The 18,225-nt window shown below is 38.5% G+C and overlaps 1 protein-coding gene across 1 annotated transcript in view; it reads right to left on the bottom strand.

Annotated features, from left to right (window-relative positions):
* Positions 1-3,133: 3,133 nt before the first annotated feature.
* LOC396706 (U2 small nuclear ribonucleoprotein auxiliary factor 35 kDa subunit-related protein 2) overlaps positions 3,134-18,225 on the bottom strand; it is a 115,090-nt gene continuing 99,998 nt past the window's right edge. The window contains exons 12-13 of the mRNA XM_085009129.1: positions 16,528-16,577; positions 3,134-3,254 (exon numbers count right to left, since the gene is read on the bottom strand). Of these exons, the coding sequence (XP_084865255.1) occupies positions 16,538-16,577 (40 nt within the window). The 3' untranslated portion in view covers positions 3,134-3,254; positions 16,528-16,537. The remainder of the gene's footprint in view (positions 3,255-16,527; positions 16,578-18,225) is intronic.

The raw sequence follows: 18,225 nt of genomic DNA, 5'->3' as shown, positions 1-18,225 counted from the left end.
CCCATCCACAGCGGAGTGGATAAAGGAAGGTATGATACATAAACACAATGGAATATTACTCAGCCATTAAAAGGAACGAAATACGGACATTTTTAGCAACATGGATGGACCGAGAAATTAGGTGACATTTGTCATACAATGAGACACCAACATCGAATGCTTTCACCGACGTGTGGAATCTGAAAAAAGGACAGAATGAACTTCTTGGCAGAACAGATACTGACTCACAGACTTTGAAACACTTATGGTCTCCAAAGGAGACAGTTTGGGGGGGGTGGGGGGATGCGCTGGGGGTGTGGGATGGAAATCCTATAAAACTGGATTGTGATGATCATTGTACAACTACAAATGTAGTAAATTCATTGAGTAATAAAAAATAAATAAATAAATAAAGGATATTATAAATACTGCCAATTCATTAAAATGCACAGCTTTACCCTCACAAATTTCTGTGATAATACGGACCACTGCACTATTATTCAAATAACCTATTCCCTACTAATTTTTATATATATTCACATTATGTGGAAGAAATTATTTCTTTTCTCTTGCCCTCCATATATATTCTCAGTAAACACACACCAAGTGCTATAAAATACTGCTGTAGGATAGCAAATACATTACAAAAGACTTATATACCACAGCTAGCTTATTTTCTGCTGTTAGGATGACATCCTGGGATTTTCGATAGGCTAATTTATACACTGTGAATACACAGACGAAAGAAAGTGTTAAAATCTACAGGGTGCCATAACTGCACTTACATTTTAAATCCCCTGGCATCCCACGGTGTACAGTTAGGCCAACTATATTCTTACCTTAACAGAAAACTGAGAAATCTGATTTTCTCCATCAAGTGACTTTAATCCTAGGTTTATTCCTCAGCTACTCAAATCTGACCAGTGTGTGATCTACATTATTTTTATATGTACTTACAATAGTTTTTAATGTTTCTGACTGACTTTTTTTTTTTTTTTTTTTGGTCGTTTGACTTTTTGCCATTTCCTGGGCCGCTCCCGCGGCATATGCAGTTTCCCAGGCTAAGGGTCCGTGGCATATGGAGGTTCCCAGGTTAGGGGGTCCCAGGCCACCGGCCTACACCACAGCCACAGCAACTCAGGATCCGAGCCTTGTCTGCAACCTACAGCACAGCTCACGGCAACGCCAGATCCTTAACCCACTGAGCAAGGCCAGGGATTGAACCCGCGACCTCATCGTTCCTAGTCAGATTCGTTAACCACTGAGCCACGACGAGAACTCCCTGACTGACTTTCTGGGTGCAATCGGTATCTCTCTTTCATAAACCATAAAACGCAGAGATAATTTGAGGAAATTAATATTTAAAACCTTGAACTAATTAAGGAACTGAATGAGTATAGAGTGCAAAAAGGCATTAACTCAGGAGGTCTTGGTTGCTAAAAGCTTACACATTCAGAAAAAGCCTAGCCTTGGCCAACCACTGAGAGAGAATCTTTAAACTTTTAAAATATCCTGCTTTGCAAGTGTACCTTTGTTTACCTGCAGCTTTGGGTAGTTCATGCTAACAGTATTACTTACTATAGGAGCCTAAAGTCATCTGAGGTCAACTGGACATCAAAAGGGGCTGGTGACTGAATAACTACAATTAAGGTTGGTCAGGTGGCTCTCCCTGTCTGTATTACCAAACTTCAATATTGGACACAAATACACCTTTCTTTGGAAAGAAGAAAACTCTGGAAGGTCTGGGGTTTCTCTGGTAGACAGTACTCTGTGCATGTAATTAAACACTCATTTCAGGGATGATTAAATGCTATTCACATGGCTGCTAATGGACAAGAAGATTTTTGCATTTTTGACTTTGGTGTCTTTTTCCTCTGAAATTTTTCATTCACACTCTTTCAGGGTAATAAAGCATAAGCATAAATAAAACTGTTTTCTGAGTTCACTGACCTCTGCCAAATCACCAAGACTTGAGCTTTGTAGTTTGGAGGGCCCACAATCATACCAGCTTTTAAGTAGCCTTTATTTGGGTTCTTTCTTGTTCATGAGTTCAGAGTAAGTCTCTTTCTCTCTCTGAAACACACACCCATTCACACCACCTTTGCAATCAAGATACCCTACACTTCTATAAGGAAAAGAGCAAATATTCTAAACAGACATAAATTTGCAAAAGCTTGTTGTTCTCCACAAACTTCACTTCTTTCAAAGAGCAATAGCTTTCTTTCTTTTCTTTGCCCTTTTTCTTAGGGTTGTACCCGTGGCATATGAAGGTTTCCCAGGCTAGGGTTGAATTGGAGCTGCAGCCTGCCGGCCTATACCACAGCCACAGCAACATGGGATCTGAGCCACATCTGCAACCTACACCACAGCTCATGGCAATGCCACAGACTGAAACCACATCCTCAAGGACACTAGTTGGGTTCATTACCACTGAATCAGGACAGGAACTCCCAAAGAGCAATGCTTTTTGTTATGCAAGGAAGCTCCATTCTCATTTAAAGCACTTGGAAAACATAAAATGTTAGGACAAATACAGAAGCTGTAAAAATACCACATACTGATAAATCAAATTTCCATCAGAATTAAGGTACTCAAAATAATGTACCATTTTTCCCAGTGATATTTATATTCACCAACTAGAAACCCACAATTCTTAGCAGATAACAAATATAACATGTAATTGTGCTATGACATACGATACTATACGTGGGCAGACTTCTAATCAGACCCATAAGAAAGAGAAATTGGTGATTAGATCACAGACACAACATCGCTAACCCACTTTTCATCTACATAGTGGCCAGTCACATACAGGAAAGTGGTTTACATATTCAAATGAAATTAAAACCTCCACTGTCTACTGATCACAAACATCAGGATCTATACTTAGTTAAAAGCCAAAAAAAAAGAAACCAACCAAAAAAAAAAAAAGGCACTAAAATGTTATCCTGCAATCTCAACATCATATCATATCTACTTCATACCTTGAAATACAACTCCCTTTTCTGTTAAGTTCATATCCTAAATTTGTTCCTTTTTTTTTTAATAGCAGTTTATAAATACCAACATTTTTTCAACACTCAACATTTAACACCCACCCCAACACACACAGGAATGAAATAGTGTATAAGTCGGAAAAACCCCAATCACCTACCTTTAAACTAGACACATAGTCTGTGTTGACTTTGAACATCAGCCCAAGACGTAAATGAATTTCCTTGGCTCGACAAAAGCTGGGATCAACATATAGCACTTCTCGAAATGCTTTAATTGCCCTTGAAGAATACAGACATAAGAGGCTGTAAGACTTTAATATTACGCGTATTTACCTCAGAAGTACAGAGAACACAATGGCTACACAACTTTAAAAGAAATGAATAGTAGTTCTTTTGTGGAGCAGCAGGTTAAGGATCTGGCGTTGTTACTGCAGTGACTCAAGTAGACGCTATGGCTTAGGTTTGATGGATGGCCTGGAAACTTCCACATGCCTCAGATGGAGTCAAAAAAAAAAAAAAACCCCCAAGAAAACAAACAAACAAACAAAGGAACAAAGCAAAAAAACAAAAAAAAAATCCAAAACAAAATAAAACCAACAACTTTATAAAAACACTATAAAAACAGTGAGGGGTTTTTTTTCCCCTCAACTTCCTCAAGTTATTCAGCAATATTTAAAGACTAACTCTTTCTCTCTTTCCCTCTTTCTTTTTGTGTTTTTTTAAGGGCCTTACCTCTAACATACGGAGGTTCCCAGGCCTGGAGTTGAATCGGAGCTGCGGCCACCGGCCTACACCACAGCCACAGCCACAGCAAAGCAGGGTCCAAGCTGCACCCGATACCTACACAACAGCTCACGGCAACGCCGGATCCTTAACCCACTAAGCCAGGCCAGGGATCAAACCAATGTCCTCAAGGATACTAGTCAGGTTCATTAGCCACTGAGCCTCAATGGGAACTCCAGGAGACTGAATAACTTTTTCAGTGTAAACAACAGACTTAATTTATTTGAAACACCTTGGAGAGGGGGAAGAAGGTGAGAGTGTTTTATACTTTTACTCGGTTTTATACCGTTAGAAGCCTTATTTTTGCCTATCACATTCTGGCTTATATTTCTATTCTGCTTGGAACCTATTTTAAATATGCTGTGATCCAGATAGGGACTAATATTTTCTTTTTTTTCCATATGGGATGCCTACTGTACATAATAATTTGTGGGAAAAAATTATTCCTGCAGTGTCACCTCTATCATAAATCAAGGACATACTTTTATGGGATCCTCCTGACTCCTCTAATCTTCAAACTTCACTTGCCTACCTTTGTACTAATTCTATTCTCTTAATGATTTTGTCTTTTAGACAAAATCTTATTACCAATGGAGAAAATCCAGATGTGCTGGATGTATTTTGAATATATTAAAATATCTGGAATATATGAATTATAACTTCTTCAAAATAAATATGGCAGGAAACAAAAGGAAAAAATCTGTTTTGAATTTCAATTACTCTACAGACTAAAAACCTCAGCGGTCACTATTTAGGGTAACAATATTTTCAGAGTCTGTTCTCTTTCTATTATAAAATATGGGGAGAGTGAGTTCCCTGATGGTGCTCGGGATAAGAATGTGCCGTCGTCACTGTTGTGACCTGGGTCACTGCTCAGGTTTGATCCCTGGCCCAGGAACTTTTGTATAGCCTGGGCACAGCAACACCCCCCCCCCCAATAATTAAAACCCAAACAACATACCACTAATCTTAAATTATTAGGGTTAAGATCTTATTCTACGATTCTGTGGTTATACATATATTTATTGCAAAATCAGTTTTTCTCAAGAAAAGCTTTCTGAGACACATACAGACATCATTTAAAAATAAGCTATTAAAACATACAGTCATCTTTCATGCAATTAATATTAATACTGTTTCACATATTAAGCAATATAATTATTTCCTCACACATAGTAAGCAATGTAACATTTTGAATATACATTAACTATCTCCCTGCTGACTTTATATTCTTATTTTCAGTCTAGGGGCTCATGGGTTATCATAATTACATGAAAATTATCCAACATGAGTCACACTTGTCTATCCCTAAAATGTACAGTTCTGTGTAGCCAGCCTTACACAGGATCTGTTCTGGCTAGCTAAAGTAACAATGTCTATTTTTACAACAACTGCGAGCAATGATTTCAGAATATCCATCTTTCTATCCTGGCATAATGGGAAGTCCAAAAAAATAATTTCATTTACTACAACTTACAGCTTTTAATTTTACAGAGACTTTGATGTTGTCCTGATTCATAATGATTTTCTCCCTAAAAACTCTGTAAATTCTGTTACTGGCTCCTATAACCATTTAAGATCTTCCCATCTGGAAGTCATCACAGACTATGAACCCAATGTCAATGAGTTTTGTTTTAAAAAGCACACAGAAGGAGCAACCACTGTGGTTTAATAACATTAAATAAAAATGAACACATCTTATTTCCCTCATGAATGAAATTTTTAAATAAAGGGAGTTCTGGAGTTCCTGTTGTGGCCAAGCGGAAACCAATCCAACTAGGAACCATGAGGTTGCAGGTTCAACCCCTGACCTTATTCAGTGGGTTAAGGATCTGGCTTTGCTGTGAGTTGTGGTGGTCGCAGACGCAGCTCAGATCCCGAGTTGCTATGGCTGTGGCGCAGGCCAGCAGCCGTAGCTCTGATTTGACCCCTAGCCTGGGAACCTCCAAGTGCAATGGGTGCAGCCCTAAAAAGCAAAAATAAATAAAAATAAACAAATAAAATAAAATAAAAAGTAAAGGGAGTTGCCATTGTGGCTCAGCAGGTTAAGAACTCGACATAGTGTCCAAGAGGATGCAGGTTTGACCCCTTACCTCCCTCAGTGGGTTAAGGATCCAGTGTTGCCACAAGCTGCAGGCTCAGCAGCTTGGTCACAAATGCGGCTCAGATCTGGTGTTGCCATGGCTGTGGCACAGGCCAGCAGTTACAGCTCTGGATTCGACCAATATCCTGGAAATCTCCATATGCCATGGGTGCAGTGCTAAGATACATACATACACACATACACACATACACACATATATACATGATCTATTAAGGTCTTTTCTAGATCTGGAAGTCAGAATTTTGTGTTGTGTGAATAGGATTTTCAGGAAATTTACAGAGACTGATTTTGTCCTAATTCATAATATTTACTTAAAGGTAAATAATTTGTGCTTAACATCTCTCAAAGGAACACACACTTTATAAAAAAAAGTAAATGTTTTAACATCTATAATCCAAAGTTTGTGTAACTAACAATGCTGTACTTCTAAAGATGGCATTAATTAGTATGCCAAAAGGCCAAGGAGTAAGAAAAATAATATACAGGAAAATTCATACAGCTAAAAGCTGAGCATTCCTTCACCTTTGGGAAACCAGACCAAACACTGGTAAATGTACATTTAAGAATGCTGTATTAGGAGTTCCTGTTGTGGCACAGCGGAAATGAATCTGACTAGGAACCATGAGGTTGTGGGTTCGATCCCTCGCCTTGATCAGTGGGTTAAGGATCCGGCATTGCTGTGAGCTGTGCTGTAGGTCTCAGACGTGGCTCGGACCCCACATTGCTGTCAAGGTGGTGTGGGCCAGTGGCTACAGCTCCAACTGGACCCCAGGCCTGGGAATCTCCATATGCCTCAGGAGGTCCTAAAACATAAAAAGACAAAACAAAACCCAAAAAACAAAGAATGCTACATTAAACACTCAGAACTACCTACAGGACATGGTTGAAAACAGTGGTTGTATATTCACTCACATTCCTTTGAAATTCTCACAGCATTTAAATGAAAAAAAAAAAATTTCCTGTACCTCACAGTTTACAAAATCTTACCAAATTACTGTCCAGGTTAATTATCAACACTGAAGGAGATATTATTCCCACAGTGGGAGATGGAGAGTTTATAATCAGGTTACTTGTAACTGGCCATCATGTATTAGCAAATGTGCTGCGGGGAGGGAATGAGCTCTGAATTTGATTTGAAGCTTGGTGATTTAAGAGTTTAAAATATATTATGGGTTTGTCGCACACAAACACAAAATGGAAAAACATCTGATGTAAGTCAACTTACCAGTGAAACGCATTGTAGTAGAAGTAAACCAAACCAAGGCCATATAAAAAGGTAGCATTCTATTAAAAAACTAAATAAAAGACAATATAAAGATTCTGTCTATTTTATATGTTGTTAATTTAGAAACATAAAACTTACGATGTTCTTTACTTTTAAAAGTTCTATCGTATCTTAAAACATGCTTAAAAGAACAAAGTCATGAGCCAAAGGGTAATGCAAAAGACATAAACAACACGGCAAAATGCTTCCAGTTTCTTTTAATCAAGATCACATTGAGAGCAGTTTTTTTTAAATCCTAAAATTTGTGTGAAATCACAAAGACACTGAAGAGACAAAGCATTCCAAAGAATGAAGATTAAACCTGAAGGGATCACACTTTCTGATTTCAAACTATACTATGAAGCTACAGTAATAAAATCAGTATGGTAACTGGTCTAAAAATACTGACACATACACCAAAGGAACAGAATAGAAAGCCCAGAATTAAACACTCACATTTCTAGTCAATTAATATTCAACAAGTGAGCCAAGAACACCAAACTGCAAAAGGATAGACTCTTTATCTCTTTGAAAATGATGTTGGAGAAAACGGATAAACCTATTCAAAATTATAGAATTAGACTCCTACTTTACACATTAACTCAGGAGGTCCCGTCGTGGCTCAGTGGTTAACGAATCCGACGAGGAACCATGAGGTGGCGGGTTCGATCCCTGGCCTCGCTCAGTGGGTTAAGGATCCGCTGTTGCCATGAGCTGTGGTGTAGGTCACAGATGCGGCTCGGATCTGGCATTGCTGTGGCTCTGGCGTAGGCTGGCATCTACAGCTCCCATTAGCCCACTATCCTGGGAACCTCCATAGGCTGCAGATGCAGCCCTATAAAGACAAAAGACAAAAGACAAAAAAAAAAAAAAAAAAAAAAAGAGGCATGAGGAGTCCAAATTACCAAGAAGCAAACCTAACTTTCAGTTTAATGTAATCATTGGTGTGTCTACTGGGAAAAGCATTTCTCCCCTTGAAACCAATACCTCACCAGAAGACCAACCCACAAATACTCCATAAAAATTCTGTGAAAATCCCAGAACATGTAGCTAAGACAGAAGGACATCCCTGGTCCTCAAACACAAACGGGATACTTTAAAAGGGTGAGAGGAACAGCTATACTCTAACTACATTGCCCTTCTCCCAAGTCAGCACAGCAAAACATCAAGAGGAATATACCAATCCTACGGTTTTTCCAGTGAGTAAACGATAGCACCAGAGGGACATCCAGCTCCCCCAGCATTGCAACTCACATTCAGAGCAGTGCATTTAAGTCACACCTACCTTATGGAAGGTATAGAGGGAAGAATATGCAGTGCTTGATCACTGAGGATCAAAATGTGAGTGAGAAAACTGTAGCCCTCACATCATGATAGACGAAATTCCCCTGTCAGGTGTGCCCAACAGAGAGTCCAGACAGTGATTCTGCAACTCTGCAGAGCGACATCTGAACAGTGAGCTCAGTGCACAGTTCTGCCTGATCCAAGACCATAAACAAATAGCCTAGCCAGTTTTGAAGCCTTTCTTACCATCCTGTCAAAGCAGGTGAACACACAGAAGAACCTGCTCCCTCCTCTGGACCCAACCAATCACAAATACAAGCACAGAATCTGGGAAGCTGCACAGCCCATCCAACTAAAACTTTAATACACTAAGTAAAAGTAAAAAGTTTACACTGCATTAAAGTTCTTAATAGCTAAAACAAAGCAAAAGATAGCTAAGACTCACTATAAACAAAAAGGAAAAACCAATAGTAATTTAAAAGATTACAATAAAGCAGTCAAAGTGTACCACAGGAAAAACTCATCAAATTGCAAAAGGTCTACACCAAGACAGAAAAAAAGGAATAAAGAAACTACAGAACATCAGGAAACATTAAAATTGCTGGAGTTCCCGCCATGGCGCAGTGGTTAATGAATCCGACTAGGAACCATGAGGTTGAGGGTTCGGTCCCTGCCCTTGCTCAGAGGGTTAAGGATCCGGGTTGCCGTGAACTGTGGTGTAGGTCACAGACTCGGCTCGGATCCCGCAAGTTGCTGTGGCTCTGGCGTAGGCTCCAATTCGACCCCTAGCCTGGGAACCTCCATATGCCGCGGGAGCGGCCCAAGAAATAGCAAAAAAAGAGACACACCAAAAAAAAAAAAAAAAAAAAATTAAAATTGCTTTAAGAGTCCCACCTATCAATAAATACTTTAAATGGAAATGACTATGTGCTTCAACCAAACACTGAATGATTAAAAAATTAAGCAACAACAACAACAAAACATGAGTCAATGTTTCTCAAGGGACAGAAAGAAGTATTTCTATGGCAACCAAAAGAAAGCAGGAATGGCTATTTTTATACCACACAAAACAGATTTTAAACTAAAAGATGAAGCAACTAATATATAAAGCAAATCCTAACAGACTTAGTATTAAAAATAAACATCAATACAATCAAAGTTAGGAACTTTAATAGCCTAGTATCCTCAGCAGTTAGATCACCCGGACAGAGACTCCACAAAGAAACAGTGCACAACAGCATAGGCTAAATGGAAATAAAAGAACCATTCCTTTCAACAAGAGCAGAATATAGATTTCTCTTAATCACCTATGGAACATTTTCTAGGATAAATCACATGTTGGGGAATAAAACAATTCTTCAACACATTTAAGATTATTAAAGTCCTATCAAGTATCTTTCCAGACCACAATGATATAACGTCAGTAACACGAAGAAAACAAGTATTTCACAAATGCGTGGAATTTAAATATCACACTCTAAAACAACCAATGAACCAAAGAAGAAATTAAAAAGGGAGTTCCCGTCGTGGCGCAGTGGTTAACAAATCCGACGAGGAACCATGAGGTTGCGGGCTCGATCCCTGCCCTTGCTCAGTGGGTTAACGATCCGGTGTTGCCGTGAGCTGTGGTGTAGTTTGCAGACGGGGTTCGGATCCCGCGTTGCTGTGGCTCTGGCACAGGCTGGTGGCTACAGCTCCGAATGGATCCCTAGCCTGGGAACCTCCATATGCCGAGGGAGCGGCCCAAGAAATGGCAAAAAGACCAAAAAAAAAAAAAAAAAAAAAAAAAAAAAAAAATTAAAAAGAAACACTTAAAAGGGTCTCCAGATGGACAAAAATAAACACACATCACAAAAGGAGCTTAAATGACACAGCAAAAGTAGTGCTAAGGTGGAAGTTTATAGCTGATAAAGTCTTAAAACAACAACAACAACGAGAAATATCAAATAATCTACCTCACACCTCAAGGAAACAGTAAAAGATCAACAAACTGTGAAAAAGGTAGCAGAAGAAAAGAAAGATTAGAGCACAAATAAACATCTTTCAAAAATCAGTCAGGAAAAATTAAAACCAATTAAATAGACCAATAACAAGGAGATTCAATCAGTAAAAAAACATTTGCCTACACAGAAACCTCAGGGCCCGAGAGCTTATTAGTGAAATTAACCAAACATTTAAAAAAGAATGATACCACTCCTTTTCAAACTCTTCAAAAAAACTGAAGAGAACACTTCCAATGTCATTTTATGAATAACCCTGACGACAAAGTCAGAGGATCCTACAAATAAAAGGACACCAGACACAAACTCCCTGGTTGAACACAGAATATTCTCAGAAAACCATTTACAAACGACTGCAATGACACATTAAAATGATTATATGTCATGACTAAATGGCTTCTGATCTTGGAATGCAAAGCTGTGTCAACATACGCAAACCAATAAGTGTGATACTTGGCATTTCCATTGTGATGGTGCAGCAGAAACAAATCTGACTAGTATTCATGAGGATGTGGGTTCAATCCCTGGCCTCGGGCTCAGTGGGTTGAGGAACCAGTGTTGCCATGAGTAGTGGTGTAAGTCGACGATGCAACTCAGACCTAGCGTTGTGGCTGAGGTGTAGGCCGGCAGCTACAGCTCCAATTCGACCCCTAGCCTGGGAACTTTCACATGCTGCAGCTGCAGCCCTAAAAAGCCACAAAAAAAAAAAAAAAAAGTGATACTCTACATTCACGGAAGGAAAGAACAAAAATCCTATGACTGCCTAATTAGATGCAGAAATATCATGACATAATTCAACACCCACTCAGGATGAAAACTTGACAATTAAATATGGAGGGAACACACCTCAATGTAATAAAGACATATATGCAAGACCCAATACTTAACAATGAAATGTTCAAAGCATCTTTTTTAAGATCAGGAACAGCATATATTCGACAAAGTACTGAAGATCCTAGCCAGATCATTCAAGTGAAAAGAAAGGGGTGTAGGGAGGGAAAAGCAAATCAGAAAGGAAGAGATAAAATAGTCTATGTTTGCAAATTACAATATCTTACCAACAGAAAAGACTGAAGACTTCACCAAAAAGAATCAACAAATTTACTAAATTATATAAACTATAAATAAAATGAACTACAAATTACAGATGTTTTAATACCTCAATTACACAGCAAAGAAAACAATCTCTCATAATAGTACTAAAAACTACAGAAAAATTTAACCAATGAAAGCTCTATACTCTGAAAGTATACAAATTAGATCAAAGCAAATGAAAAAGACACAAATTAATGAAAATACACCCATTTTCATATAAAGAATTTATATTGTTAAAGTGTCACACATCCATAAACTTTAATTGATTCCTTTTAATCCCCATAAAGATTTAGTTGGGGGGGGTAGGTTTTTTGTCTTTTGGGGGGGGGGGCGGGTGTTGGTCACACCTACAGACTATGGAAGATCCTGAGCCAGGGATCAAATCCAAGGTACAGATGAGACCTACACCACAGCTGTGGCAAAGCCAGATACTTAATCCAGTGCCACGCTGGGGAATCTAATCTGCTGCAGAGACCCAAGCTGCTGCAGTAAGATCCTGAATCCACTATGCCCCATCAGGAACTCCTCAAGTGACATTTTTATATCAACAAAACAATCCTAAAACTCTTATGAAATCACAAAAGACCCTGAATAACCAAAGCAATCCAAAGAAAAGACAAAACTGGACATATGACTATTAATTTCAATCTATATTACAACATTACAGTGATCGATAAAACAGATACACCGACCCAATGAAACAGAAGAAAAAGTTCAGAAATAAACCCAAGTATTTGTGGTCAGGTAATATTTAAAAAGGAAGCCATGGAGAAAATACATCAGTTTAAAATAAATGAGCCTAAGAAAAATAGAATTTACATGCAAAACAAGGAAACTAGACCAATACCCTGTATCATTCACCAAAAAACAAAGAAACAAAAAAAGACAAAAATGAAGCCCTGAAACCATAAACTCCTACATGAAAACACAGCAGGAAAGCTCCCCAAGGTGTCAATCAACAGATGAATGGACAAAGAAGATAAGGTACACAGAGACAATGCAATACTACTCAGGCAGAAAAATAATGGAATAATGCCATCTGCAGCAATGCGGATGAACCTAGAGAGTCTCATAAGTGAAATGAGTCAAAGACAAATATCATATGATATCTCTGATATGTGGAATCTATTAAACTAAGGCACAAATGAACCTGTCTATAGAACAGAAAGAGACTCACAGACAGGGTGAAAAGACTTGCCTTGCTGTTGCCAAGGAAGAGGGGGGAGGGAGTGGGACGGATGGGGAGTTTGAGAGTAGTACATGCAAACTATTATATATAAATAGAGACAAACAATGTCTAACCGTATGGCACAGGGAATTTTTTTTTGGGGGGGGTCTTTTTCTAGGGCCGCATCTGCGGCATATGGAGGTTCCCAAGGTAGGGGTCTAACAGGAGCTGAAGCCGCTGGCCTACCAGCCACAGCAAGGACAGATCCGAGCCACGTCTGCAAGCAACACCACAGCTCAAGGCAATGCTGGATCCTTAACCCACTGAGCGAGGCCAGGGATCAAACCCGAAACCTCATGGTTCCTAGTCAGATTCATTAACCACTGAGCCACGACAGGAACTCCAGCACAGGGAATTACATTCAATATTCTGGGATAGACCATGATGGAAACGAGTGTTAGAAAGAATGGATAGGGAGTTCCCATCGTTGGCTCAGCAGCAACAAACCCAACCACTACGCATGAGGACTAGGATTTGATCCCGGGCTGCGCTCTGTGGGTTAAGGATCTGGTGTTGCTGTGAGCCTCGGTGTAAGTCACAGACACAGCTCAGATCCTCAGTTGCTGTGGCTGTGGTGTAGAACGGCAGCTACAGCTCCAGTTCAACCCTTAGCCTGGGAAAAACCACATGCTGAGGGTATTTTTGTCTAAAAAGACAAAAAATTTTTTAAAAAAGAACATATGTTATGATACAAAATATATCTGAATAAAAAATAATTAGAATAACCAAAAGTATGTTCTTTGAAGAAAATTAACTGAAATATTAAACATAACACACACACAAATGTGAAATTAAACAATATACATTCCTGAATAAAACATTAAGTGAAACTAGGAATCAGATTTTCAAGAGGCACCGAAAAGAACCCAAACACATCATCTTTTCCTGATGAAGAAAAAAAAAAAAAAAAAGACTGAATGAAAGAGGAAATATACTTCTTCAACTTGATGAAAGATAGCTATGAAAAAAAACACACAACATCACACTACAGTAAAATATGAATGTTTTCCTTCCTTAAATTGTCCTAAGACAACAATGTCTGCTCTTAACATTTTATTTACTACACGGTGTAATCAGACAATTTTGATAGGAAAGGAGAAGGAAGAATGTAGAGAAAACAAAAGGTACCCAGATTGGAAAAGTGGTAGTAAAACGATTTGGAGTCGATATATTATATTAGGAAATCCAAAATAACCCACAAAAACTTAGAACTGACTAATGGATTCAACAAGGTTGAGTAACACCGATCTACACATAAAAGTAAGAGCTAAAACAATAGAGTCTGTAAAAGAAAAAAATGGGGATAAACCTTTTTTTTAGGCCTTGCCTGTGGCAAGCCGAAGTCCCAGGCCAGAGATCAAACCAACACCACAGGAGTGACTGAAGCAACAGCTCTGACAACACCGGATCCTTAACCTGCTAAGTCACACAGGGTGACAGATCTTTATGACTTGGACTGGTACTGGATATACGGTACCAAAAAAGTACCAGCAACAAAAGAAAAAAGTAAACACATGGGAATTTGTCACTTTTACTTTTGGGCTTCAAAGAATTCTGCTCAACATGAAAAGAGAACACAGAAAATGGGAGAAAATATCAGTAAGTCAGCTAGGTATATAAACATAAACAACAGTGCAACTCAGTAATAAAGACAACACAATTTTAGATGGGCAAAGAATCTGAAGAAATACTTCTCAAAAAAATATTATGCAAATGTCCAACAACAAACAGATGTTCAAACATTGATAGTCATCAGGTCAATAACTATGAAAACTAAAGTGAGAAGCCATTTTGCAGTCATCAGAATGGTGAAACTGGAGTTCCCATAGTGGTGTAGAGAACGAATCCAACCAGTATCCATGAGGATGCCAGTTCAATCCCTGAGCTCACTCAGTGGGTTGGGGATCCAGCATTGCCATGAGCAGTAGGGTAGGTCACAGATGTGGCTTGGATCTGCTGTTGCTGTGGCTATGGTGTAGGCCAGTACCTGTAGCTCTGATGCTCTGATGCAACCCCTAGCCTAGCAACTTCCATGTGCTTTGGGTGCAGTCTTTGGAAAAAAAAAAAAAAAAAAAAGAATGGTGAAATTTTGAAAACCCAGAACAGCAATTCCTTGTTAGGACATTCCTTAACACTGGGTTAAGCATCCACTGCTGTCGCTGCCATGGCTCAGGTGGCTGCTGTGGCCCAGGTTTGATCCCTGGCCTAGGAACTTCCGCACATCGCCAGCATAGCCAAAAATGAAAACACAGAACAAGTGTTGGCAAGATTATGGAGAAAACAGGGTCTTCATACGCTGAGTGTCAGGATATAATACGGTGCAATCACTTTAGAGTAAGTCTGACAGAGCATATAAAAAGTTAACAGCCTAGCAAATCAACTCTGAGGTGTATCTCCAAAAGAAAGAAAAACGTGTCTTCAAACAAGAGCGTGGACACAAATGTTCACTATAGCCAAAGAGGAGAGCCAGAAAAAGTTCCTCAATACATAATGGAGTAAAGAAAACGAATATCCACAAAGTGTAATTTAGGGCCATAAAAAGGAATGAAGCACTACATAATACTGGTACGGTAGAGGTAAACATTGAAAACTTTAAGTGAAAGAAGTTAGTCCAGACTAGGCAAATATTTGGAAATACAAAGTAAATAAATGAACACTAGCTGAGGAGAGAGAACAGATGGTCTCACTTTTGTATGATAAAAATATTTTAAATATTCTAAAATTTGACTAGGGTAAAAGATACACAACTTTATAAATAGACGAAAAATAATCAAATTGTACCCTTCAAATGAGTGCTTTCTATGGTAGATGAATCACATTTCTATAATGCTGTTATCAAAAAAATCTAATTATATGTGAATATTTTTGGATTACTAAACTTCATATTAATTGTTTCCTTCCACTTCAAATACTGCTCAAAAGTCAGCAACAACTTTTGCTTTAACATTAGGGATCAACACATGGGTTTTCAAAGTCTGAACTAATCTAAAATTTACCCTGCAAGTAGCACCACACTCTCTATAACTAATCCTCACAGCAGTTGTATCTAAAACTAATATTACGGTTTGTATCCACTAACAAGAAAAATTTCTTTTGTGGCATAGAATAATGGCATACATATGATAAAAAGCAACCTGTTTAACTACCTATAGCATACTTGAAAGTATGTGCTTTTAAGGATTAATCTGGTAGTTTTACCTTTATTGCTTAAATTAATTAATCCTAAAACAACATTCTTACATACAATTTTCTAAAATGAACAGCTTTAATTCTCCCTAGAGCTCCAACCATAGAAAAAACCATACAAAGATGGAAGGCTCCTTAGCCTTCAGAGCCTGTTAAAGTATAACATTTACTATCGCTTTGAAATTAGTTAGAAAAATACGATTTAAGAACAACATTTCTCATAAAATAGGTAGTACAAAATAACACTTTTCCCACTTACACGTTCCCTACTTAACAGCAGTATTTTGTGGGGTTCCCATCGTGGCTCAGTGGTTTGTGAACCTGACTAGTATCCATGAAGAGGCAGGTTCGATCCCTGGCCTTGCTCGGTGGGTTGAGGATCCAGTGTTGCTGTGAGCTGTGGTGCAGGCTGCAGATGCGGCTTGGTTCCTACGTTGCTATGGCTGTGGCGCAGGCCAGCAGCTAGAGCTCCAATGCAACCCCTAGCATGGGAACTTCCATATGTCATGGGTGCGGCCATAAAAAGCCAACAACAAAAACAATTTGGTATTTTGTATAGTTTGCCCCAAAATAAGAAAACAAAATTGGTATTCAAATGTTGTACTAACCTGCCAGTAGTCAGACTGTAAACTGTAGTATCTCTGATAAGCAGATAATGCTGAAAAAAGGAAAAGAGTTATTAGCCAAATTTTGTCCTATTTAAAAATCCACAACAAAGATATTAATATTTTAATACAATAAAATATTGCCTCTCAGCAAACAATTTAAAGTTTGTGCCTTCCAAGTTAATCACCCATGGAAATAATAAAAGCTATAATGGAAAAATAAAAGATCTACAGGAGATTAGGTATACACCCTATCACCGAATCTCATCATTGCACTTTTTGCAAATTATACAAATGTAAAATTTTGGCAATTAAAGTAATCCACTTAATCTCCCCTCATCAACCAAGCCTCATGGAAATTTCCCAAGGCTGTTTATACATTCCATAATTAATTTTCTAATGTTTTCCTCAATATATAACATTTCCCAGAAAGAGAAAACCACGGCTCTAAAAAACTTTGTTTCTAGTACTTCCCTTTGTACGGTTAACATTACATTGGGCTACTAGCTTCAATGTAATTCCAAGATGGTTATTCCCATGCTCCTAATACCTCTAAAGACATAAAAGATCTGGAATCACATAAAGAAGTTCCTGTCAGCCTAAAAAGGCACATGTAAGATAAAAAGGTAAAAGGGAAATCTCATAAACACATTAGAATTAGTGGGGACTTTCTTTAAAATCAAGAAGAACAAGGAGTTCCTGTCGTGGCTCAGTGGTTAACGAGTCTGACTAGGAACCATGAGGTTGCGGGTTCATTCCCTGGCCTTGCTCAGTGGGTTAAGGATCCGGCGTTGCCATGAGCTGTGGTGTAGGTTACAGATGTGCGGCTCAGATCCCGCGTTGCTGTGGCTGTGGCATAGGCCAGCAGCTACAGCTCCGATTGGACCTCTAGCCTTGGGAACCTCCATACGCCGCGGGAGCGGCCCCAGAAAAGGCAAAAAGACAAAAAGAAAAAGAAAAATCAAGAACAGGAAACGCCATCGTGATTCCAATAGAATAAGAACTTATTCACTAAAGCTCCCCAGGAAGAATATATAAAATAAATACACTTAGGACTAAACATTGGCTTAAAGTCAAATAATAATATTACAGCATCCCAAAGGAAGAGCAGATTTTATACATATGTATTATAATACTGAGGATTTTCATATCGTGAACAATCCAGACTTTTTACAACAGAGCCATAAATATTTTTTATTTTCCATAATTATTATCTAATATCCTTTTTGTGAAATTAACCACACATAATTAAGAGAAAATAAGACTTAATGAGGGAAACATGCTTTTTCAGATATTATTCTAAAAGTTCTGATAATCAGAATTTCAAAGTAACCACATTTGTGCTTAAAAGACACTAGTGTATATGAGAATCATCTCATACAATACACTTCATTTCAAGTCTGATAACCGACTAAATGATTAAAGCACTTTCTGCTTAAATATGTTTTTAGGACAAAAATTCAAAGGAGCAACGCTAATACCAAAAAAATTACAGATTACCAGAGCAGATATTCACTAAGTAAAACCAACCTGCAAAGACACGTCAGGGTAGGAAAACTCAGTGCAGGCATGCCTGGGATTTAAAACATCCAGGGCACCCAGGCATCAGAGGGGCCCCCTGATGCTCTGAGATCTCCAGGGACCCAATCACATTTCTACTATGGATATCTGGAGAAAATCTCTACAAGCTTCTGGCAAAAG

Source organism: Sus scrofa, chromosome Y, assembly GCF_054392235.1.
Source record: "Sus scrofa isolate SSC_HxYL_T2T_F1_AM1 chromosome Y, Sscrofa_HxYL_maternal_Yorkshire_Landrace_v2.0, whole genome shotgun sequence".
Lineage (NCBI taxonomy): Eukaryota > Metazoa > Chordata > Mammalia > Artiodactyla > Suidae > Sus > Sus scrofa.
Note: the sequence above shows the minus strand (reverse complement) of the source record. Positions and strands in the feature narration are given on the sequence as shown.